At 45.7% G+C, this 24451-nt stretch overlaps 1 protein-coding gene across 1 annotated transcript in view; it reads right to left on the bottom strand.

Annotated features, from left to right (window-relative positions):
• Positions 1-24451, bottom strand: part of atat1 (alpha tubulin acetyltransferase 1) — a 70607-nt gene that overhangs the window by 25472 nt on the left and 20684 nt on the right. The window contains exons 4-11 of the mRNA XM_063048131.1: positions 19588-19648; positions 18008-18099; positions 17487-17544; positions 14235-14348; positions 12851-12952; positions 10963-11008; positions 2856-2939; positions 17-227 (exon numbers count right to left, since the gene is read on the bottom strand). Of these exons, the coding sequence (XP_062904201.1) occupies positions 17-227; positions 2856-2939; positions 10963-11008; positions 12851-12952; positions 14235-14348; positions 17487-17544; positions 18008-18099; positions 19588-19648 (768 nt within the window). The remainder of the gene's footprint in view (positions 1-16; positions 228-2855; positions 2940-10962; positions 11009-12850; positions 12953-14234; positions 14349-17486; positions 17545-18007; positions 18100-19587; positions 19649-24451) is intronic.

Consider the following 24451-nt stretch of genomic DNA (forward strand, 5'->3'; position numbering starts at 1 on the left):
CAGTATCGACACTCACCTGGTTCTCCTCCTGTGGGCAGAGGTGTCATCTGCCAGCCTCGCGCCGTTCAGCACTTGGGGGTGTACACCCCTGACGTGGCGCAGTACTTCCTGTTGGCCAGGCTGGGGTCGGCCAGCTTGCCGGCGGGAGCTGCAACCCAGGCTATTGGAGCGCATCAGAGGCGGCGCCTGGTTGAAGGGCCAGGGGAGCTCCTTGTCTTCAGGGAGCCCTGCGGGAGACAGCAAGACTGCAACGTCAGCAGAGTGACGGGATGGACGATACAGGAGGTGGCAGAGTCAGTAACGCACTGATGCAGAGTTAGGGTGCAAAGTGGAGAGGTAGAGGTTATAGTCATAGGGCACTAAAGCGCAGAATAGGCCTTTCAGCCCATCTAGTCCATGCCAAACTGTTAATCTGCCTAGTCCTGACCAAAGCCTTCTGTCCATGTGCTTATCCAAAGCTGCATCCACAACTTTGACTGGCGCTTGTTCCACACCCTCACCACTCTGAGTGATGCTGCTCCCCCTCAGATCCCCCTTAAATATTTCACCTTTAACCTATGACCTCTAGTTCTCATCTCACCCAACCTCAGTGGAAAAACCCTGCTAGTGTTTACCCTTTCTCCCCTCATGCTACAGGGATAAAGTCCTAACCCATTCAACTTGTCTCTATATATAACACAGGTCCTCAAGTTTTGGCAAGATCCTGGTAATTTTTTTTAGGTTATGACAATTTAGTGCCCGAGAGGACAGTGTAAGCAGATCCAATCATAACCTTCCTAACATTGGAATGGCGCACAGCAATATAACCGGGCTAGTGCAGAAAGAGATGAGGGAAGAGGTGGAATTAAGGATCAAGGATGCAGCAGACATTCATGATGATACTGATGGCCTTCCAGATGCTACATATCACGAAGATGGATTGGCAGAAGGAAGTGACAGGCCTGTGATGGACTAAGCAGCGTTTTCCTTGAACAGAGCTGCCACTCTTAACAGCACCCGGTGAATGCATGCTTCAGTACAGAGATACATCGCTGCCCAGCTTGGCACTCTTGGACTTCCAGTGTGAACATTCACACTTACGAGAGGCGTAGACAGAGACAGTTGGCATCATGGTAAAAATGTCTAAAGCGAGAGGGTGTGCGTTTAAGGTGAGAGGGGCCAAGTTCAAAAGGGAAGTGTGGGGCAGCTTTTTGGTTTACACAGCAGTGGGTGCCTGGAATGTGCTGCCAGGGGTGGGGGTGGAGGCAGCAACAACAGACACTTTTCAAAGGCTCTTAGATGGGCACTCAAATGTGTAGGGAGTGGAAGGATATGGACCATGTGCAAGCAGAAGGGATTATTTTAATAAGGTGTCATTAGATTAATTAGTTCAATACAACATTGTGGGCTGAAGGACCTATGCCTGGTCCATGTTTGAGCACCCCTGCACACTTGCTCGTGCTGTGCACTCAGGTGCTGGGAACTTGGCACAATCCTCTGCCCTTCCCACCATTGCGCCATGCAAGTGGGTATCAAGAACCTAGTGCAAACCCTCCCTTTGGCATGTCCCCCCATGACTCTTTTCCAATTTTTCACAGATCCACCATAGAAAACATTCTGTCTAGATACATCACCGTTTGGTACGGCAACTGCTCAGCCCATGATCGTCAGAAATTGAAGAGTTGCAAACACAGCTGTGTGTGTGTCATGGACACCAGGTTCCCCTTCACTGACTGTCTGCATGTCCAGCTGTCTCAGGAATGCAGCCAATGTAATGAAGGACGCCTCCTACCCCAGTCCTTCTCTCTCTTCCCCTCTCCCATTAGGCAGCTTCAGAGCCTGGACCATCAGACTCAAGGACAGCTTCTCCCTGCTGCTACAAGGCCCTTGAATGGACCTCTCACACGCTAAAAGATGAGCTCTTGATCTCCCCATCTTTTTCATTGTAGTCCATGAGACATAGGAGCAGAAATAGGCCATTTGGCCCATCAAGTCTGCCCCACCATTCCACCATGGCTGATTTGTATGCCCTTTTAACTACATTCTCCTGCCTGTTCCCTGTAACCCTTTGATACCCTTGCTAATCGAGAACCAATCAAATTCCACTTTAAATATACCCAATGACTTGGCTTCCACAGCCAACAGTGGCAATGAATTCCACAGATTCACCACCCTCTGGCTAAGGAATACCTCCTCATCTCTGTTCTAAAGGATGTCGCTGTGTCCTCTGGTCCTAGACTCTCCCACTATTGGAAACATCCTTTGCATGCCCAATCTATTGAGGCCTTTCTATATTTGATAGGTTTCAATCGGATTCCCCTCATGCTTCCACACTCCAGCAAGTACAGGCCTAGAGTCATCAAACGCTCCTCACACGTTAACCCTTTCATTCCTGGGATCATTCTCGTAAATCTCCAATGCCATCCCTTCTTAGATATGGGGCCCCAAGCTACATGCCTTGCACCAGCTGCACTGCACTTCCTTTCTACTGTAACACTATATCCTGCGTTCTGTTGTCCTTTTTGCAAGCGTGAGGTACTTCTGCACAGTGCGATCTGTCTGGGTGGTGCGCAAAACAAGAGCTTTTTGATGTGTCTACACGTGACAACAACTACCAGTACCAGCGAATGCTGCCAGAGGTTCAAGCACAAAGAGGCCTCCCTGTTCCACATCTGAGGCAATGTCCAAGCCACAACCAGGAGAACAGCACCAGGAGTGACAGACACAATTCCCCCCAGTGCAAGTCAGGCACCTCTTACACTTGCCACCATCTTGTCCTTTGGGTTAACACAGTGTTTTACAGCACCATGAGGAGAGGAGCTGCTCAAGCTTTGGTGACGGGGGTTGGGGGGGGGCACATCTCCAAATTTACTTACCCTCCCGCACCGTAATGGAGTAAGGTTTAATATCTTGTTCCACCTTCTTCGGAGCACTTCTGTGAATCAGCCTTGTCCCACGCACTACCATAGAGGAAAGAGAATGATTGACGATGATACATATCACAGTGAATTCAAAGACAAAAGGCTTACCCTTCATTATTGTGGCTGAGATCTGCCTACGTGATTGCGGTCGAGGCCTACCCACTTCCAACTTTGACTATCAGTCCCTGGAGTTCAGTGGGTTTTACAGAGAAAGGCTCCTCAGGCAGGGACGTGCTCTTATTCTCTCGGCTGGGGTTGGCACACCGAGCCGCAGTAATGGGGAGTCTCCCCACATGCTTCGATGGGGCAGGAACACACCTGTCCTTAAAGTGCACTGGATAGTGGAGCCTCACTGAAGCACAGCGGGCAACAGGTCACTGGAGTGGTGCTGGGACCCACAAATTTCTGACCTGAGAGGTGGACACCACCCAGTCTGTCACACAAGACCACAAAACATAGAAGCAGAATTAGGCCATTCAATCATGACTGATTTATTTTCCCCCCTCGACCCCATTCACCTGCCTTTTTCCAATAACCACACATTAAATACCTACCAACCTCTGCTTTAAATATACCCAATGATTTGGTTTTCACAGTGAATTCCACACACTCACCACCTCCTGGCTAAACAAATTTCTCAATCGCTGCTCTAAAGGGGTGTCCTTATATTCTGAAGCTGTGCCACTGGTCCTAGACTTCCCCATGATTGGAAACATCCTCTCCACATCGACTCTGTCTAGGGCCTTTCAATATCCGATAGGTTTCAATGAAATCCTCACTCATTCTTCGAAACCCCAATAAGTACAGTCCCAGACCCATCAAACGCTGCAGTGGTACAGGTATCAAAAGCAATATTAACAACTCAGTCAGTTACATTAACACGCTACAGCAGCAGGAAAACGCCTATACCCCGCACAGCCTGCTCCATCATTCAGTATGACAATGGATTGCTTCTACCTGATCATAATCCCAACAGAGCTTCACTACATTTAATAGGTTTTTGTTAACCAGTAATGGAAAAGCTTGGATTTGGACCACGGATAAACAATACAATATTGAATTTGTTTTAAGGGCTAAACGGTTTTCTGTGCCTCTCGGGCGGAAAGGGGTTGTTGCAAACAACAACCCAGTCATTCCATGACCCAACAAGCTTGCTCTGTGATACACTGGCCTGCTGTTCCTGCCATACCATTTGGCCTGTGCCAAAAATTATGACCCCAATGGGTCTCTTCTCACTCTGCCTCCTCTGTTCCTTTACCTCGTATGCTGGTCTAGCTTGCCTTCGTGTGAAATCTGCCTGGGCCACACCCTGTGGCAGGAAAGTCTGCAACCTTAAACCCAAACTAAAGCAGCAATTACTAATATGATCAAAGACACAAGAGATTTTACAGATGATGGAAGACAAACAGTTGCCATTTCAGGCTAAGACCATTCATCGGGACTGGAAGGGGAGGAGGCAGAAAGCGGAACAAGGAGGTGTGAGGAGGGGGGAGGAGAACAACCCGGCAGGTGATAGGTAAGACCAGGCCAGGGGAAAGGTGGTGGGTGGGTAGGGGAGGGAGGGAGGGAGGGATGAAGTGAGAAGCTCGGAGGTGGTAGGTTGAAGAGGTAAAGGGCTGAAGAAGAAATTTGATAGGAGAGGAGAGTGGACCATGGGAGAAAGGAGGAGGGGAACCAGGTAGAGATAATGGGCAGAGAATAGTTTAACAGAAGCGGGGAGGAGGAAACATAGAAACATAGAAACATAGAAACATAGAAAATAGGTGCAGGAGTAGGCCATTCGGCCCTTCGAGCCTGCACCGCCATTTATTATGATCATGGCTGATCATCCAACTCAGAACCCAGCCTTCCCTCCATACCCCGTGACCCCTGTAGCCACAAGGGCCATATCTAACTTCCTTTTAAACATAGCTAATGAACTGGCCTCAACAGTTTGCTGTGGCAGAGAATTCCACAGATTCACCACTCTCTGTGTGAAGAAGTTTTTCCTAACCTCGGTCCTAAAAGGCTTCCCCTCTATCCTCAAACTGTGACCCCTCGTTCTAGACCTCCCCAACATCGGGAACAATCTTCCCGCATCTAGCCTGTCCAATCCCTTTAGGATCTTATACGTTTCAATCAGATCCCCCCTCAATCTTCTAAATTCCAACGAGTACAAGCCCAGTTCATCCAGTCTTTCTTCATATGAAAGACCTGCCATCCCAGGAATCAATCTGGTGAACCTTCTTTGTACTCCCTCTATGGCAAGGATGTCTTTCCTCAGATTAGGGGACCAAAACTGCACACAATACTCCAGGTGTGGTCTCACCAAGGCCTTGTACAACTGCAGTAGTACCTCCCTGCTCCTGTACTCGAATCCTCTCGCTATAAATGCCAGCATACCGTTCGCCTTTTTCACCGCCTGCTGTACCTGCATGCCCACTTTCAATGACTGGTGTATAATGACACCCAGGTCTCGTTGCACCTCCCCTTTTCCTAATCGGCCACCATTCAGATAATAATCTGTTTTCCTATTTTTGCCACCAAAGTGGATAACTTCACATTTATCCACATTAAATTGCATCTGCCATGAGTTTGCCCACTCACCCAACCTATCCAAGTCACCCTGCATCCTCTTAGCATCCTCCTCACTGCTAACACTGCCACCCAGCTTCGTGTCATCCGCAAACTTGGAGATGCTGCATTTAATTCCCTCATCCAAGTCATTAATATATATTGTAAACAACTGGGGTCCCAGCACTGAGCCTTGCGGTACCCCACTAGTCACCGCCTGCCATTCTGAAAAGGTCCCGTTTATTCCCACTCTTTGCTTCCTGTCTGCTAACCAATTCTCCACCCACACCAATACCTTACCCCCAATACCATGTGCTTTAAGTTTGCACACTAATCTCCTGTGTGGGACCTTGTCAAAAGCCTTTTGAAAATCCAAATATACCACATCCACTGGTTCTCCCCTATCCACTCTACTAGTTACATCCTCAAAAAATTCTATGAGATTCGTCAGACATGATTTTCCTTCCACAAATCCATGCTGACTTTGTCCGATCATTTCACCGCTTTCCAAATGTGCTGTTATCACATCCTTGATAACTGACTCCAGCAGTTTCCCCACCACCGACGTTAGGCTAACCGGCCTATAATTCCCCGGTTTCTCTCTCCCTCCTTTTTTAAAAAGTGGGGTTACATTAGCCACCCTCCAATCCTCAGGAACTAGTCCAGAATCTAACGAGTTTTGAAAAATTATCACTAATGCATCCACTATTTCTTGGGCCACTTCCTTAAGCACTCTGGGATGCAGACCATCTGGCCCTGGGGATTTATCTGCCTTCAATCCCTTCAATTTACCTAACACCACTTCCCTACTAACATGTATTTCGCTCAGTTCCTCCATCTCACTGGACCCTCTGTCCCTTACTATTTCTGGAAGATTATTTATGTCCTCCTTAGTGAAGACAGAACCAAAGTAATTAGTCAATTGGTCTGCCATGTCCTTGCTCCCCATAATCAATTCACCTGTTTCTGTTTGCAGGGGACCTACATTTGTCTTTATCAGTCTTTTCCTTTTTACATATCTATAAAAGCTTTTACAGTCCGTTTTTATGTTCTCTGCCAGTTTTCTCTCATAATCTTTTTTCCCCTTCCTAATTAAGCCCTTTGTCCTCCTCTGCTGAACTCTGAATTTCTCCCAGTCCTCAGGTGAGCCACTTTCTCTGGCTAATTTGTATGCTACTTCTTTGGAATTGATACTATCCCTAATTTCTCTTGTCAGCCACGGGTGCACTACCTTCCTTGATTTATTCTTTTGCCAAACTGGGATGAACAATTGTTGTAGTTCATCCATGCAACCTTTAAATGCCTGCCATTGCATATCCACCGTCAATCCTTGAAGTGTCATTTGCCAGTCTATCTTAGCTAATTCATGTCTCATACCTTCAAAGTTACCCCTCTTTAAGTTCAGAACCTTTGTTTCTGAATTAACTACGTCACTCTCCATGTTAATGAAGAATTCCACCATATTATGGTCACTCTTACCCAAGGGGCCTCTCACGACAAGATCGCTAATTAACCCTTCCTCATTGCTCAAAACCCAGTCCAGAATAGCCTGCTCTCTAGTCGGTTCCTCGACATGTTGGTTCAAAAAACCATCCCGCATACATTCCAAGAAATCCTCTTCCTCAGCACCTTTACCAATTTGGTTCACCCAGTCTACATGTAGATTGAAGTCACCCATTATAACTGCTGTTCCTTTATTGCACACATTTCTAATTTCCTGTTTAATACCATCTCCGACCTCACTACTACTGTTAGGTGGCCTGTACACAACTCCCAGCAGCGTCTTCTGCCCCTTAGTGTTACGCAGCTCTACCCATATCGATTCCACATCTTCCCGGCTTATGTCCTTCCTTTCTATTGCGTTAATCTCTTTTTTAACCAGCAACGCCACCCCACCTCCCCTTCCTTCATGTCTATCCCTCCTGAATATTGAATATCCCTGAACGTTGAGCTCCCATCCCTGGTCACCCTGGAGCCATGTCTCTGTGATCCCAACTATATCATAATCATTAATAACCATCTGCACTTTCAATTCATCCACCTTATTACGAATGCTCCTTGCATTGACACATAAAGCCTTCAGGCGCTCTTTTACAACTCTCTTAGCCCTTTTTAATGCTTGCCCTGGATTTGTCGGCCTGCCACTTTTACTTTTCCCCTTTGTACTTTTTGCTTCTACGCTCACTTTACACCCCTCTGTCTCTCTGCACTGGTTCCCATCCCTCTGTTGTGAACTAACCTCCTCACACCTAGCCGCTTTAATTTGATTCCCACCCCCCAACCATTCTAGTTTAAAGTCACCTCAGTAGCCCCCGCTAATCTCCCTGCCAGGATATTGGTCCCCCTAGGATTTAAGTGTAACCCGTCCTTTTTGTACAGGTCACACCTACGCCAAAAGAGGTCCCAATGATCCAAAAACTTGAATCCCTGCCCCCTGCTCCAATCCCTCAGCCACGCATTTATCCTCCACCTCATCGCATTCCTACTCTCACTGTCGCGTGGCACAGGCAGTAATCCCGAGATTACTACCTTTGCGGTCCTTTTTCTCAACTCCCTTCCTAGCTCCCTATATTCTTCTTTCAGGACCTCATCCCTTTTCCTACCTATGTCATTGGTACCTATATGTACCAGGACCTCTGGCTCTTCACCCTCCCACTTCAGGATATCTTGGACACGATCAGAAATATCCCGGACCCTGGCACCAGGGAGGCAAACTACCATCCGAGTCTCTGGACTGCGTCCACAGAATCGCCTATCTGACCCCCTTACTATCGAGTCCCCTATCACAACTGCCCTCCTCTTCCTTGCCCTACCCTTCTGAGCTACAGGGCCAGACTCTGTGCCGGAGGCAGGGCCACTGTCGCTTCCCCCGGGTAAGCTGTCCCCCCCAACAGTACTCAAACAGGAGTACCTGTTGTTAAGGGGCACAGCCGCCGGAGTACTCCTCATCACCTGCCTTTTCCCCTTCCCTCTCCTAACCGTGACCCACTTGTCTGCCTCCCGTGGCCCCGGCGTGACCACCTGCCTTCCACTCCTCTCTATCACCTCCTCGCTCTCCCTGACCAGACGAAGGTCATCGAGCTGCAGCTCCAGTTCCGTAACGCGGTCCCTTAGGAGCTGCATCTCGATGCACTTGGCGCAGATGTAGACGTCCGGGAGGCTTGGAGACTCCAGGGCCTCCCACATCCGACACCGAGAACAGCAAACTGCCCTCACAGTCATAATGCCCCTCTCCTCAAATAGCAACAGAAAATGAATGTCAAACCTTCCTCGCCTCGCCCGCTTCCGCCTAAGCCCGTTGAGCCGAAGCCCTTAAGTCTTCACTCTGCTCCCGGCTCACTCCGCCGCCCGCAAACTACGCTGCCCGCTCTGAGGCTTTGTTCCTTTTAAATCTGCCGCGCTGCACTGCCCGACGTCACACGCCTGCGCAGTCCCGCCTCTCAGAAAGCCGTTGGAGAAAAAAAAAAATAACGAAAATTTCAAAAATCTCTTTCTCGGCACTCCCACTCAGACTCTCAGACTCCTTCTTCGAAACATTACTGGAAGTTGTTCTGTTCAATTAGATGCATTTTTCTTCAGTCCTTTACCTGTTTCACCTATCCCCTCCTAGCTTCTCACATCATACTCCCCTTCCTCACCCATCACCTGTCAGGACTATACTCTTCCACTCCCCCCACCTTCTCATTCTGCCCCTTCTTTTCCAGTCCTGATGAAGGGCCCTGGCCTGAAACACGACTGTTCATTCCCCTCCATAGATGCTGCCTGACCTGCAGAGTTCCTCCAGCATTTTGTGTGTGTTGATTAGTCAAAATCAATTTCAGAGCAGCAGACCACGATGGTATTAGTAGGTCACATTCACCAGGGCAAGGTATGTTTTACATAGAAAAGTTTTTAGAAATGGGAGTATTTATGGTGGTGTCAGGGCTGACAGTCCACGGGCCTTCTCTCCATTTTATTCATAAATATAGTTATGTCTTTATTCAGTGCACCAAGCACATTATGCTTACTCACCATATTTACAATGAGTCAATATACACTCAGAGGCCACTTTACTATGTACACCCGTACACCTGATTGTTAATGCAAATATCTAATTAGCCAATCAATTAGAATCAACCCAATAAGTAAAAGCATGCGACGTGATTAAGAAGTTCAGTTGTTGTTTAGACCAAATATCAGAATGGGGGAGAAATGTGATATAACTGACTTTGACCATGGGACGATTGTTGGCGCCAGATGGGGTGGTTTGAGTATCTCAGACACCTGGAACTTTCACTCACAACGGTCTCTAGAGTTTACAGAAAAATAAAAACTATCCAGTGAACGGCAGTTCTGCAGGCAAAACCGCCTTGTTAACGACAGAGGACGGAGGAGATTGGCCAGACTGGGTCAAGCTGACGGGAAGGTGACAGTAACTCAAATAACCACACGTTACAACAGTGGTGTGCAGAGTAGCACCTCTGAAAGCACAAGATGTCAAGTTCCGAAGTGGATGGGCTACAGCAGCAGCCGATCACAAACATACACTCAGTATAAGGGGTACCTCAGAAAGAGGACACTGAGTGTATACTCTCAGAAAAAAATCAATAATGGGGTAAAAATCGGACCCTGATATCACATCAGGTACAAACCCAGTAAACTTATAAAGAGAGGATCAACAGAAGTTTGAAATGTAAAGGCTGAAATGGTGTCTGGAGTGAGAAAGACAAATTGCCTAGGGAAGAAAAGGAGGAAAATTGAATAAGAAGTTTGAAAAGGGTAAAGGAAGAAAAGACTGGAGGAACTTTTTACAACTTTAGGATGTCCTGAAGCAGTTTTCAGCCAGTACTACTTGTGAACCATGGTCGTAGCCACAGAAAAGACAGCAGCCATTTTGCACAGATTTTACAAATCTGACAGGTGAACCAGCAGTTAATCTGTGATGTTACTGTGGGATAGGTAGGGACCCTTGCTGTTGCTCAAGGTCACATCTCACTGAAAGGACAGTGACTCAGTAACTATGGTGCTGCCAGCAGACCTCGGTCCAATCCTGACCTCTGGTGTGGAGTTTCCCTGTGACTGCCTGGATTTCCTTCGACTGCTCTGGTTTCTTCCCAGATCCCAAAGACATCCAGTTAGTTAATTGGCCATGTAAATTGCCCTAAGCTGGAAAACTGGGGTGGAGCTGATAGGTATGCAAGGGAGAAAAGAACGCAGGTGTTAACATTAGGGGGTTGGGTTTACTCCATGAGCTGGTTATGGGGAATGGCCTCCTTCTGTGCATTAAGGTTGGATTACATACTCAAATCTCTGCAGTGGGATTTGAACCCACAATCTTCAGTGGCAGTCTTCAATACTAAGCGACACCAATGGACAGTGCTTTTCTCTGCTGTGAAGCAGAACTGAGGCCTGGTCAGCCGTGTCCTGTCTTGTCCGTTCCTACACTTGGCCCTTTATATAACATGGCACTGACCTGTAAGCAAAGCCCAGCTTTAAGTACCACCCTTTAGGTGCAGTAATTGGAACTTACTCGGTCTGTCCCGGAAGAAACTATCAAACACCACAAAGTTGTTAACCTGAAACAGGAAAGAGATAGAGAAAGGACCCTGTTAGTTCATCCTTAGAGGACGATTAGGATTTGGCTGTTGGCCTCACCACCCTTGTTTAAATTGGTAAAACAGGACTGCACAGCCACAAGCACACCAGGGCGCAGGGGGAAATATGGAAAGTTTGGATGGATCTGGAGGAGCATCGTAAAGGTAGATGGAGATGTAGTGAAGAGGGAGTCCAATAGGGATTCCAGAGTTTAAACTTCACATACAAAAGTTCAAACACATGCAGGTCACCACATGCTATCCTGAGATTCATTTTATTGCAGGCATTCACAATAAATAGAAAGAAACACAATAGAATCAATGAAAAACTTCACACGACAGAGATGGACGGACAAACACCAGTGTGCAAAAGACATCGAACATAAATATTGAGACACGCTAATGGTGGAATTTTGGGAATTGGGAGCCAGAATTAGTGATGTGCAGACATTGGGTTGAAAGGATGGAGGGAGTCAATAGATTAGGAAGAGAATGAGGAATTTTTTTGAAAAGAAATGTGGACTGAGAACCAGGGTGGAGCCCTGGTGAGACCACACCTGGAATAGTGCATACACATGTGCTCTCTCTACCAGACGGAGGGTGTACTTGAGAAAGAGTGAAGGTATATCAGAATATACCTTCAACCTACATGTTGACTGGGAAAACCAAATTAGGACTACAAAACTAGAGAATAATTTCCTGGAAGTTGGAATTTTAGGTCTAATGCAAAGTAACAAGAATGGGTTCATTAACAACTTGCCGTAAAGAGGGGCTCAAGAAAGAGGTGTCCATAAAATGTTAGAAATCCACATTAAGTTTGAAAGCAATGCAGTTCAATCTGTAGTAGGATTTTAATGACAGGCAGGCTGGCTGGGATAGACTGGGAAAATATATGAAAGGGCAAAAGGGGGGACAGGTATTGGCTGGTCTTTAATACAAATTGTCATTGTTAAGACCATAAGACATAGGAGCAGAATCAAACCATTCTGCCCATCAGGTCTGTTCTGCCATTCCATCATGGTTGATTTATTTTCCCTCTCAACCCTACTCCCCTGCTTCCTCCCTGTAACCTTTGGTGCCCTCACTTATCAAGAATCTGTCAACCTCCACATTAAATATACCCAGTGACTTGGCGCCCACAGCCGTCTGTGGCAATGAACTTCACCCTCTGGCTAAAGAAATTCCTCCCATCTCAGTTGTAGAGGGACGTCCTTCAATTCTGAAGCTCTGCCCCCTGGTACCAGACTCTCCCACTATTGGAAACATAGAATAAATACACATTGTAATAAATATACACTCCCTTAAAGACACAACAAGAAAAGGCAACATTAAAATGCAAGGAAAATGCTTGTGAAGTTGCAGTAAGACTGAAGATTGGGAGTGGTTTGGGATCTGACAAAGGGTGAACAACAAATGGAAAACAGAACAAAAGCAAATTAAGTAAGTGTCAGAATCACTACAGGCATGCAGAAAGGGAAATATCAGTGAGAACAAAATGCGTTCCTTGCAGAGAGAGACAGGAGAATTTATAATAGATTCATAGTATTGCACAACACAGGAAAGGTCCTTGACTTTTTTTTTGCCCATCTGCACTAATGCAATTGTCTCCCATTAGGTACATAGTCTTCTAAGCCTCACCCTTTCAAACGCCTGCCAAAGTTAAGGAGATCAACTTTTTATAGGTGAGGTTACCTATCTGGACTTTCTCAACAGCCTCACTGTTGCCCATGGAGGACTGTTTCTGATGTAAGGATGTACAGCCCTACTTACAGGAAGGAATATACAACCATCAGCATCAAATTACAAAATTCCAGATTTGCTTACCTGAGGAATCATGGCTGACAGGCCGTAGTGCTTCCTGAGAAAGCTGAGGAACTTGCTGGAGGGACGATCGATGGCCAGATGATAAGGTTTTACACCTTCGTACTGCGGAAAACATGTAAACAAGTCCGATTTTTAACTTCATAGATTTGGGATACACTTGATCTGCACAAACCTATAACTCTTCAAGATTTTGTAATCCAGTACAGAAAAGCTGACAATTCCTTCCACCCCCAGCACAGATGCTGCTCAACCTGCTGAGTCTCTCCAGCAGATTGCCGATTGCTTCAGTAATTGTCAAACTATTTCCTCCCAGATGACCAGCTTTAACTAACTGGTTCACCCAATTATAATATCTCCAGACTGCAGACTGGTGTTACTTTGGAAGAGCCCTTCTTTTTAAAACTTCTCAGAGCTTATCTAAAGGTTAGAGCTCCACCTTGCAAACCACTGATCTAGTGTATGCAGTGGTAAATGACTGCAACTCACAGAAATAAAAATACATTTATGAAAACAATCTAGTTCTGGTTGAGAGACAAAGATCAGGCAGAACCCTCAGCATGGTAGCATAATGTTATGACAGCACCAGCGACCCGAGTTCAATTCCCGCTCCTGCCTGTACCTTTTTCCCGTACCGCATGGATTTCCGCCACGTGCAGCGACTTCCTACCACGTTCCAAAGACATACGAGTTAGTAGTTTATTTGGTCACGTGGGTGTAACTGGGCAGCAGGGGGTCATTAGGCCAAAAAGGACTTCTCTAAAATAAATAAATAAATAACTCCCGCACTCTTTTTTTTAAAGAAATAGTGGAAGCTGGTTCTTTAACATGCTGAAAGAAGTTGGAGACATGGCTTGCTATCTCATCTGAGACTGCTCCTCTTTCCTCACTGTCAATACGGCCCTCAACGTTACGCTGGAGTGGGAATGGCATCAAAAGCTGAGTGGAAGGGACTGACAGATATCAGGGAGGTAAGCTAGTATAAAAAGACTGATGAAACAGTTTCTGCTGGTCCTAGGTTTGCAACGAATGAGAAGTTGTAATCTGCCTGTGTTGACAATCTCTCAAAAGAAATCCTTCATAAACGAAAACAACAGAGGAGGCTACTGAGCTTGGTTCATTCAAGCCGTATCAAAAGTCAACACAGTTGGCTCTCAGAGACTCAAAAGATTCTGCTGAAAATCTAGAACAACACGTACTAAATGCTGGAGGAACTCAGCAGGTCAGACAGCTTCTATGGAGTAAAATAAACAGTTGATGTTTTGGGTCGCGACCCTTCACAACTCAAAACCTGACACTTTTCTCCTTCGTATTCATATCCAGCTTTCTCAGCAGGGCGCAGTCTGTACTCCCTCTCTGACAGTTAAAGCTCGTGTTTGCACTGTACCTGAATCATGTAGTCAAAAAGCTCTTTCCCATAACCATGTCGCTGCAGTGAGACGTGTACATAGAAGTCCAGCACACACAGGGGCTCCATTTCATTGTGTGCACCTTGCCCATCCTAGAAACAGAGAAATGTGTGGAGTTATTGAGAAGATATACAAGGCAGGGGTCATGGTTTGACAGAGAGAGTCATAGAGTAAAACAGAATGGAAAGAGGCCCTTTGGCCCAACTTGTCCATACTGACCATGGTGCCCACCAAGCTAGTTCCATTTGACCAGGTTTGGCCCATTATCCTCTCTAATCCTTTCCTATTCATGTCCTCACCCAAAGGTCTTTTAAACGTTGTTATTGTACCTGTCTCAACCACCTGCTCTCTTGTGGTTGGAGCTACAAACAGGCCTAACCACAGACAGATTGGGATTCCTTCCTTCAAGGGCAATAGTAATCAATCCAGTTGATTTATTTTAAATGACCTCCTGGTTGTTTTGTTTGATTTGACACTAGAGAACAGATAACAATGACCCAGTGAAAACCAGCAACACATATTTAGTTCAAGTGGACTAGGATATAAAAAAGATGTACTGCCAAGGCCTCAGAAGATGCTGGTCAGACCATAGTTGGAATATTATGACCAACTCTGGCCCCATATCAAGGGAAGGATGTGCTAGCCCTGGACAGGATCCAGAGGGGGTTCACAATAAATTATAATAATCATATGAGGAGCATTTCATATTTCTCACCCTGGACTCAATGGAGTTCAGAGGGATGGGGGGAGGAGGGGAAATCTCATTGAAAACGATCTGATAAGGAAACATCTGGATAAAGCGGACATGAAGAGGATGATCCCATTAGTAACAGAGTCTAATATCCAATGACATGGCCTCAGAATAAAGGAATGTCCTTTTAGAACTAAATTAGGAGGAATTTCTTCAGCCGGGGGATCTTGTTGCCATGGAGGGTTGAGGAGGTTACGTCATTGGGTGGGAGGGAGTAAGGCAGAGATTGATAGGTTCTTGATTGGTAAGGGGGTGAAGGGTTACAAGGAGAAGGCAGGAGAATGGGAGTGAGAACAAAAATCAACCAGTGACTGAATGGTGGAGCAGATTCCAGGGGCAAATGGCCTAATTCTGTTCCTATATCTTGTGTAAGAGAGGCTGGTCTCCATGATGTGCTTATATGTTTCCACAACTCTCTGGTGGTCACAGTTCCATACCAAGCTGTTATACATACAGATGGGATGCTTTCTATGAGATGAACCTGCTAGCAAGGAGATGAACTTCAGCTCTGTTCATCTTCCTGCCACTGCTGGCCAGCTACTCACCTTTCATTAATATCAGCTAACATCCAATTCTGCTGCCATTCGAGTCCCATTCATGGCCAGTGCGCCACAGTGGTCTTGGGAGGCAAATCCCTAAACATTCCCAGCCACCTGAAACCCAGTCCTTTTCCCTTTGCCCTCCTCCAACCGCACTCAACCCACTTGGTCCCTCATCATCTCCCCTTCCGCTTCGATTCTATAACCTGTAGCCCCTCGTTGCTTCCGCTAAACACCTCTGCAGCTATCTCCACCCTTCACTACTGTGCTTGACATGCAAGGGTTCAAACTTAGAGCACACTCAATGGGCTGAATGGCCTAATTCTGCTCCAGTGTCTTATGGTCCAACTCTCTGCCTCAGCTCCTTTGTGATACCTTAAACCTACCATTAATAGGTCATCAAGAATTACAGCGGGATCTTGATCAGACGTGCAAGAAGGCCGAGAAATGGCAAATGGAGTTTAATACAGATTAGTGCAAGGCGCTGCATTCTGCAAAATTAGGCCAGGGTGGGACTTTCACAGTAAATGAGAGGGCCCTGGGGAGCGTTGTAGAACAGAGGGATCCAGGAGTGCAAGGACATTGTCACTTAAAATGGTATTACAGGTAGACAGGGTGAAGGCAACGTTTGGCTCACGGGCTTTCATCAGCCAGGCCATTGAGACACAATGAAAAGCTTTTGCTTGCATGCCTTCAAACAGATCATTCCACGCACAGATACATCAAGGCAACATGAAAGGAAAATTAAGGAAATACAACTAAAAGAGTTAAAGGTACGGAGAAAGTGCAGCGCAAATAACAAGTACAAGGACCATGACATGGCAGATCGACAGATCAAGAGTTCATCATTATCGGCTGTTCAGGGAAAATGAACAACTGCAGATGACAGAAATCTGAGATAAAATCAGAAAATGCTGGGAAGAAAAACCCAAATTAGGAAGCATCAGTGGAGAGAAACCAAGCTAACATCTCATATGAAGATATAAACTCCGTTATGATCTCCACAGATGCTGCCTCAGCTGCTGGGCATATGCAAGTTTTCAGTGTTTTATTTTGATGATAAAGAAATGGCAGTTGGTGCGTTGGGAGCAGAGGCTTTTGTAATGTATAAAGAAGCATATTTCCTATGGCGAGGGTATCCAGAACTAGAGGGCACAGCCTCAAAATTGAGGGGCAACCCTTTAGAACGGAGGTAGGGAGGAATTTTTTGAGCCAGAGAGTAGAGAATTTGTAGAATGCTCTGGTTGGACTGTGGTGGAGGCCAAGTCTGTGCATATATTTAAGGCAGAAACTGATTGGTCAGGGCATCAAAGGATATGGGGAGAAGGCACATGTATAGGGTTGAGTGGGATCCAGGATCAGCCTTGATGGAATGGTGGAGCAGACTCAATGGGCTGAATGGCCTAATTCTGCTCCTACGTCTTACGGTCTAAGCAATGAGAAAATACACAGAAGGAAATATTAGAGCTCAGTGCAGGTGAGTCCTCCAACACTTTGCAATGGCTTCAGTGTTGGTGTACAACACATCAGTTAACAATCCTTTCTATTCTGGTCTTGCAAGGCAATATATAACTGGAGCGCCACAGTAGTGTAGTGGTTACTGTGACACTATTATAGCTCGGGGCGCTGGAGCTCGGAATTTAATCCCAGCACCCCCTGTAAGCAACTTTGTACATTCCTACTCGTGTATGCAAAGATTTCCCCCAGTTTCCTCCCACAGTTCAAAGGCGTAACAGTTAATAGGGTAATTGGTCATTTTAACTTGCCTTGCCATTCACCTAGGGTTAAACTGGTGGGTTGCTGGGCGGTGTGACTGGAAGGGCTGGAAGAGCTTGTTGCGCACTGTCTTTAAATAAATAAATATGGAGATCACACACCACCAAGGCTATGGGAGAGTTCGTCTTTTAAAGGAAAACCAAGAAAACTAACGCACGACTCACCAGAACAAAGAGCTTTTTGTTTCCGACTTTCAAGAAACCAATAGCAGCTCCTTTCCCACTGTGGAGAGAGTGAACCATCAGTTAACAGTCAGAGACAGAACATGTACCACATCCCTCATACTTAAAGAGAATAACCAAAACGTCCCAAGGTGCTGCATCATGCTAAACTTCGACCTAAAATATTGACAATGCCTTTCCTCCCACTGATGCTGCCTGACTTGCTGAGTTCCTCCAGCAGATTGTTCGAAGCTTCAGAATCTTATAGGGAAGGTGGCGATGGGAACCACTTGGGGAGAAGTGATGCCCGTAAGAACTGGACGACAGAACTGCCTCAGAGTGAGGAGATAGGCAGGGGGACAATAAAAATCTAGATTGTCCAGGAATTAGTCCAGTTCGTTTCCTAAATCCCAAGTGGCCATTCTGTTTCCCACCTCAACCCACTACGGCACTGGATTCATTGTGAGGAAGCTGCTTGAATCAAACCTTCTCCTACCCGGACGGCCACCAGGCTTTGCACTTACTGGTTAGCGATGGCATCCTTCAGGATGTAGAGACGATGTCGGTTCATCTGCATCCGCGAGGCGTTGGTGATGGGTGCGGACAGCTGCTGGGCCTGCAACAGAACAAGACCGTAAAAATGACAGGGCCATTCCAGTGCGCCAAGCAACTAGTCACGGGCCACAACAGCACGGGGAATAATCAGGATTACAGAATCACCCCGCATCCCACTCCACTCTCAATCCTCAGGCAGGGTTTCTCTCACCTTAAATCTGTGCCGTCTAGGTTCGGACTCCTGAATCCTGAGAAATAGTGACCATCTACCCTGTCTACACCCCTTATGAAATTATACACCTCCTTACAGTAACCCATTTACTCCTTACACTACCAAAGTAAAAAGTCACAGCCTATCCAGACTCTCCTTATAACTCAAGATCTGCAATCCTGGTAACATCCCTGTGGATCTTATCTACACCACAGCCAGCTTAATACATCCTTCCTGCAGCGGGTCGGCCAGCACTGCACAGAAAGCCTCTACAACTTGTACACAGAAGCCAGGACTGCTTCCATTGGAGATTTGATGGGTGTGTATGAAGTGATAAGGGGTCTGGATACAGTAGATACAGGGAACAGTTAAACACAGTTGGTGGAAGGGATTGAGAACTGGACATAAAAAGGGAAAATAATCGACAGTGGGATGAATAAATACTTTTTATTCTACACAGCCATCGGGCTCTTGAACCAGCATGGGTAACCAATGCAACACAACCCTAAACTGATTCTACAATCTACAGACTCACTCTGAGTGCCTTTTTGCAACTTGTTCTCAGTACGTTTTTTTATTTATTTGCACAATTTGGTTTCTTTTGCACGTTGGTTATTTGTCAATCTTTGTTTGTACACAGTCTTCCACAAATTCTATTGTATTTCTTTATTTTCCTGTAAATGCCTGGAACATATACACACAGTACTTTGACAATGAGCTCGACTTGGAGCACGTGGTTCGAATCTGGAACTCTGGAACGCACTGCTGAAGGACAGGAGAGTGGCACGACTGACAGAGCCGCGGCCCTACACTCCAGGGGTGATCTGGCTGGAATCCTGACCTTGGGGGCTTTCTGTATGGAGTGTGTACGTTCTCCCTCTGACCGCATGGACACCCCAGTTTCCTCCCATGTGTCGAGGACGTGTGGGTCAGTAGATTAATTATCCCACTGTAAATTGTCTCTGATATGTAGGTGGGTGGTAGAATCCCAGGGAGAGCTGATAAAAACAAGGGGAGAATAACACAGGCTAAATCTAAATGCTTGAGGGCTGGTACAGTCGGTGGGCCAGAGGATCTGCATCTAGCCTATGTGTACAAGCAGGTTCCATAGTGGGCTTCAAACAGGAATCGGATATGATGGAAACATTTTTATAAGGAAGAAAAGTCAAAATTACAACATTGCTCTGGTACAGGGCTGGGGGGAGGGGGGAGGGGGCATGATGGCCCCCTTTGCTGTTATGAGTTTTAAATTCTAGTTGCTTTATTACAGTATGGATAGAGGTTATATCCCCTCAAAAGAAAATGATAGAACAGCCAGCAATTCATGGCCAACTTTACCTTGGCTGAAGCCTCCCCCATCTTGTCCAACACCACAGCAAGCTGGTTCTCAAGGGTGGCCCTGTGGAGACAGAAGAGTGTATCACCGTCATTCTTGGAACAGTAATGTGGGATCAGCTTCCATACGGAGTGGACATCAAGGCAACATGAGGATGCAGAGGTTTTGAATAAAGGTACGAAGGATGAGAACTTTGTAGTTATTGGCAGTACTTCTGGGGAGAGCTTTTAAAGTCAGATTTAAGTGGCTTTTGCCAAATATTCTTGAGATGTTGTTATGCACCTCTTTGATCTGCTGTGGTAATTGTGGTTAAAGTTGAACACCCAGGAATGGAAGAATCTGCAGAGTAGTGGAATGCATCAAGGGTACATCCCTCCCCGCCACCTACAGGAGGCGCTGCTTCAAGACGCAACATCCATCATCAACGGTGCCAACATGCCACCTTCTCACAGCCACCATTGGGCATGAGGTATAGAAGCCTGAAATTTCACACCACCATGTTCAACTACCATTCAAGAGGTAAAACCCAAATCACTAAAGTTTAGTAACACTACAACCACTTTGCACTAAAATAGACTTCTGTTGTATTTTGTTCTAATTATGCTCCTGTAAAAGTCATGTATAGTTTATGTTTAATTTATGTTTTTCTTGTAAATGCTGATTACATGATGCTATGTTAGACCATAAGACATAGGAGAAGAACTCTGCTATTCAACCTCTTGATTCTGGTCTGCCATTCAATCATGGCTGATTTGTTATCTCTCTCAAAACCATTCTCCTGCCTTCTCCCATAACCTTTGACACCCTGACTAATCAAGAACCTATCAAACTCCACTTTAAATATACCCAATGACTCGGACTCCACAGCTGTCTGTAACAATGAATTCCACAGATTCCCCACCCTCTGGCTAAAGAAATTCCTCATCTCTTTTCTAAATGAATGTCCCTCCATTTTGAGGTTGCACCCTCCTAGTCTCACACACCATAGGAAACATCATCTCCACATCCACTCTATACTGACCTTTCAATATTCAATCGATTTCAGTGAGATCCCCCTCATTCCTCTAAACTCCAGGGCAATCAAACGCCCCTCATACATTAACCCTTCCACAAGAATGATTCCAGGAATGAAACTCCACTGGACCCTCTCCAATGCCAGCACATCTTTTCTTAGACAAGGGGGGCCCAAAAGTGATCACAGTACACAAAGTGCAGTCCATATTGGGACTGCTTCTTTTCGTGTTATATGTCAATGATTTGGATGAATTAATTCATTGTTTTGTGGCCAAATTTATAGACAATACAAAGACAGGTGGAGGGGCAGGTAGTATTGAGGAAGCAGGGAGTATGTAGCAGGATTTAGACAGATTGGGAGAACTGGCAAAGAAGTAGCAGATGGAAAACATAGTGTAGGGGAGCTTATGGTCATTCCCTCTGGTAGAAGGAATAAAGGCATAGACTATATATTAAAAGGGGAGAAAATTAAAAAAAAAATCAGAGATGTAAAAGGACTTGCGGGTCCCTGTGCAGGATTTGCAAAAGGTGAACTTGCAAGTTGGGTCAGTGGTAAGGAATGCAAATGCAATGTTAGCAGTCATTCCAAGAGGACTAGAAGATACGAGCAAGAATGTAATGCTGAGGCGTTATAAGGCACTGGTCAGATTGCACTTGGAGGATTGTGAGCAGTTTTGGGCCCCTTATGTAACAAAAGATGTGCTGGCATTGGAGAGGGTTCAGAGGAGGGAGATGAGAATGATTCCAGGACTGAAAGTGTTAATGTACGAGGATTGTTTGATAGCTCTGGGCCTGTGATCACTGGAGTTTAGAAGAAATGGGGGTGGTTTCATGGAAATCTATTGAACATAAGAAGACCTAGAGAGAGTGGATGTGGAGAGGATATTTCCTATAGCAGGTGAATCTAGGACCAGAGGGTACAGCAACAGAACAGAGATGAGAAGGGATTTCTTTAGCCAGAGGGTGGTGAATCTGTATAGTTCCTTGCCATGGACAGCTGTGGAGTCCAAGTTATTGAGTATAGTTAAAGTAGTGGCTGATAGGTTCTTAGTTAGTCAGGGCATCAAAGGTTACAGGGGGTGGGGAAGACAGGGGAATGGGGATAATAAATCAACCATGATGGAATGGTGGAGGAGACTTGATGGGCCAGATGCCCTAATTCTTCTCCTAATGTCTTATGGTCCAGAACAGGTCTCAGGGCCTCTGGGCCTCCAGTCTCCAGACTTCCTATCGACCCCCGAACTAGCTGATGACAGGACCCCAAACTGCAAGATATATCACCAAAGACTCCAACAAATTTCTACAGATAGATCATGGGGAGCATTCTAACTGGTGACATCACCGCCTAGCATGGAGGCCTCAATGCACGGGATCATAAGTGGCTGCAGAGGCCTGTAACTCAGCCTGCTCCATCGCAGGAACAACCCTGCCCACCGTGGTGGAAGACATCTTCAATAGGGATGCCATCTCCTTGAGACATCACATCAGGAAGGAACACCCCCCACCCCCACCATTCGTCAGATAGTCGCTTCTCTTCACTAACATCAGAGAGCAGGTACCGAAGCCAGAAGGACCCCCCCCCCACCATTCGTCAGATACCCGCTTCTCTTTACTAACATCGGAGAGCAGGTGCTGGAGCCAGAAGACTCAGTGTTTCAGGAAGGAACCCCCCCCCACCCCACTCCCCCACCATTTGTCACATAGTCGATTATCTTTACTAACATCAGAGAGCAGGTACTGAAGCCAGAAGGCTCAGTGTTTAAGGAAGGAACCCCTCCCCCACTCCCCCACCATTTGTCACATAGTCGCTTCTCTTTACTAACATCGGAGAGCAGGTGCTGGAGCCGGAAGGCTCAGTGTTTCAGGAAGGAACCCCCCCCCCCCACCATTTGTCACATAGTCACTTCTCTTTACTAACATTGGAGAGCAGGTACCGAAGCCAGAAGACTCAGTGTTTCAGGAACAGCTTCTTCCCCTCCATAATCAGGTTTCTGAACAGTCCATGAACTCTAACTCACCTTTCCTCTTTTGCACACCTATGTTTTTTAATCGTAACGTGTACAGCGTGCATTGTAACACTGCCACATAACAAGTTTCACGACTAATGACATTACAATCAACCTGATTTTCTCAACACCGCCATTCCCTTTCTGCTCCTTGAAGCTGGCATTCTGCTAAATCATCAACAATACTTTCTAACTTGCACTGCAATTAAGCTGGAAACCATCATAATTAACACCACATCAGAGGGTTTATGGCATGCCAAACATCAGTGACTCAACAATTGTGGTTTTTGAGTGACAGTGTGAGGGCCCTAGATTAATACAGATATGGTCAGTTATAGAAATCCCTGTGGAGTGGGGTTAAACATCAATACAGGACACGTGTGAATGTACCTAGAGTACTGTGTTCATCTACTTTGTTAAAAAGGATGCATTAGAAACAGCTCGGAAAAAAATTACTGGATTAGTTAGGCATGTTCATGAGGAAAGGTAGACAGGCTGGAGTTTAAAATAGCAAAATGGGACTTGACTGAAGTATCTAGACCCTGATGAATCTTAACGTGGTGGATAGAGAGATTATTATGGGAGAATTTAGAGTTGGAGTTCATTGTTTAAAAAAGGGGTCACCCATTTAGAACAAATGAGCTGATTGTTTATTTTAAAGATTTAAGATCTTTATAAAAATTTGCCTTATTTGTCACATATACAACAGAACACACAGTGAAATGTATCGTTTGTCTCAATGACCAACGCAGCTCGAGGATGTGCTAAGGGCAGCCCACCCTGTGCCAACACCTAGAACTTAACAACCCTAGCCATACATTTTCGGAATATGGGAGGAAACCCATGCGATCACAGGGAGAACATGCAAACTCCTTATAGACAGCAACACACACAAAATGCTGGAGAAACTCAGCAGGCCAGGCAGCATCCATGTACTGTTTTCCATAGATGCTGCCTGGCTGGCTGAGTTCCTCCAGCACTTTATGTGTGTGGCTCAGATTTCCAGCATCTGCAGATTTTCTCTTGCTTATGATTTCCTTAGAGAGCAGCGGGAATTGACCTTGACTGCTGGCGTTGTAAAGGTTACGCTGTGCGACTCTCTCCCAAAGAGGTAAAACTCTTTGGAATGCTCTTCTTCAAAGTGGTTGAAGAAAAGTCTTCGAATGTTTTTAAAGTTTAGATAGTTTTTTTTAGCTGAAAGATCCAAGGTTACCATATTAAAACAAATATGTTATGCCATCGTAAAAGTTTCTTCCTCCCAGCACTTAATCTGATCAACCATTCTAGCTATTCCCTCTGTCAATGTACTGCACTATAAACACTATGCCAAATTTTAAAATGTTGTTTACATTGTAAATAGATGTTGATATTAATTTTGCATTTTATTCCATAGCCATAGTTCTAATTTTATAATTCTTCATTGTTCATAATTGTTGAAAGCTGTTGTTTTCATAAGTTCAAATTTAATTGTCATTCAACCATACATGAATACAGGTACATATAGCACATACAAGATATCAGTAAAATATAGTCACACACACAAAACAAAAATCATCCAAGTCCCTGAGTCCATGAATATTGTAGCAGTCTGCAGTCAAACACAATACAGCTTGTATTCTGCTGAGTGAACACTAGGGGCAGCACGGACTCCAGCCTGGACACTGCGTCACACCGCCACCAGTGGACAGCATTAACTTCGATACCTCTCTCCTGACGAGTATAAACAGGGAACACCGTGGCTTGAGGCTTAGCTCCCAACACGACCACAGCCATGCAGCACCCCCGGCGTCCACCAATAAATCACAACAGGGTGTTGTCATCGCAAGAAAAGCAACTAAGACGATCA

This window comes from Mobula hypostoma, chromosome 5 (assembly GCF_963921235.1).
Source record: "Mobula hypostoma chromosome 5, sMobHyp1.1, whole genome shotgun sequence".
Taxonomy (NCBI): Eukaryota; Metazoa; Chordata; class Chondrichthyes; order Myliobatiformes; family Myliobatidae; genus Mobula; species Mobula hypostoma.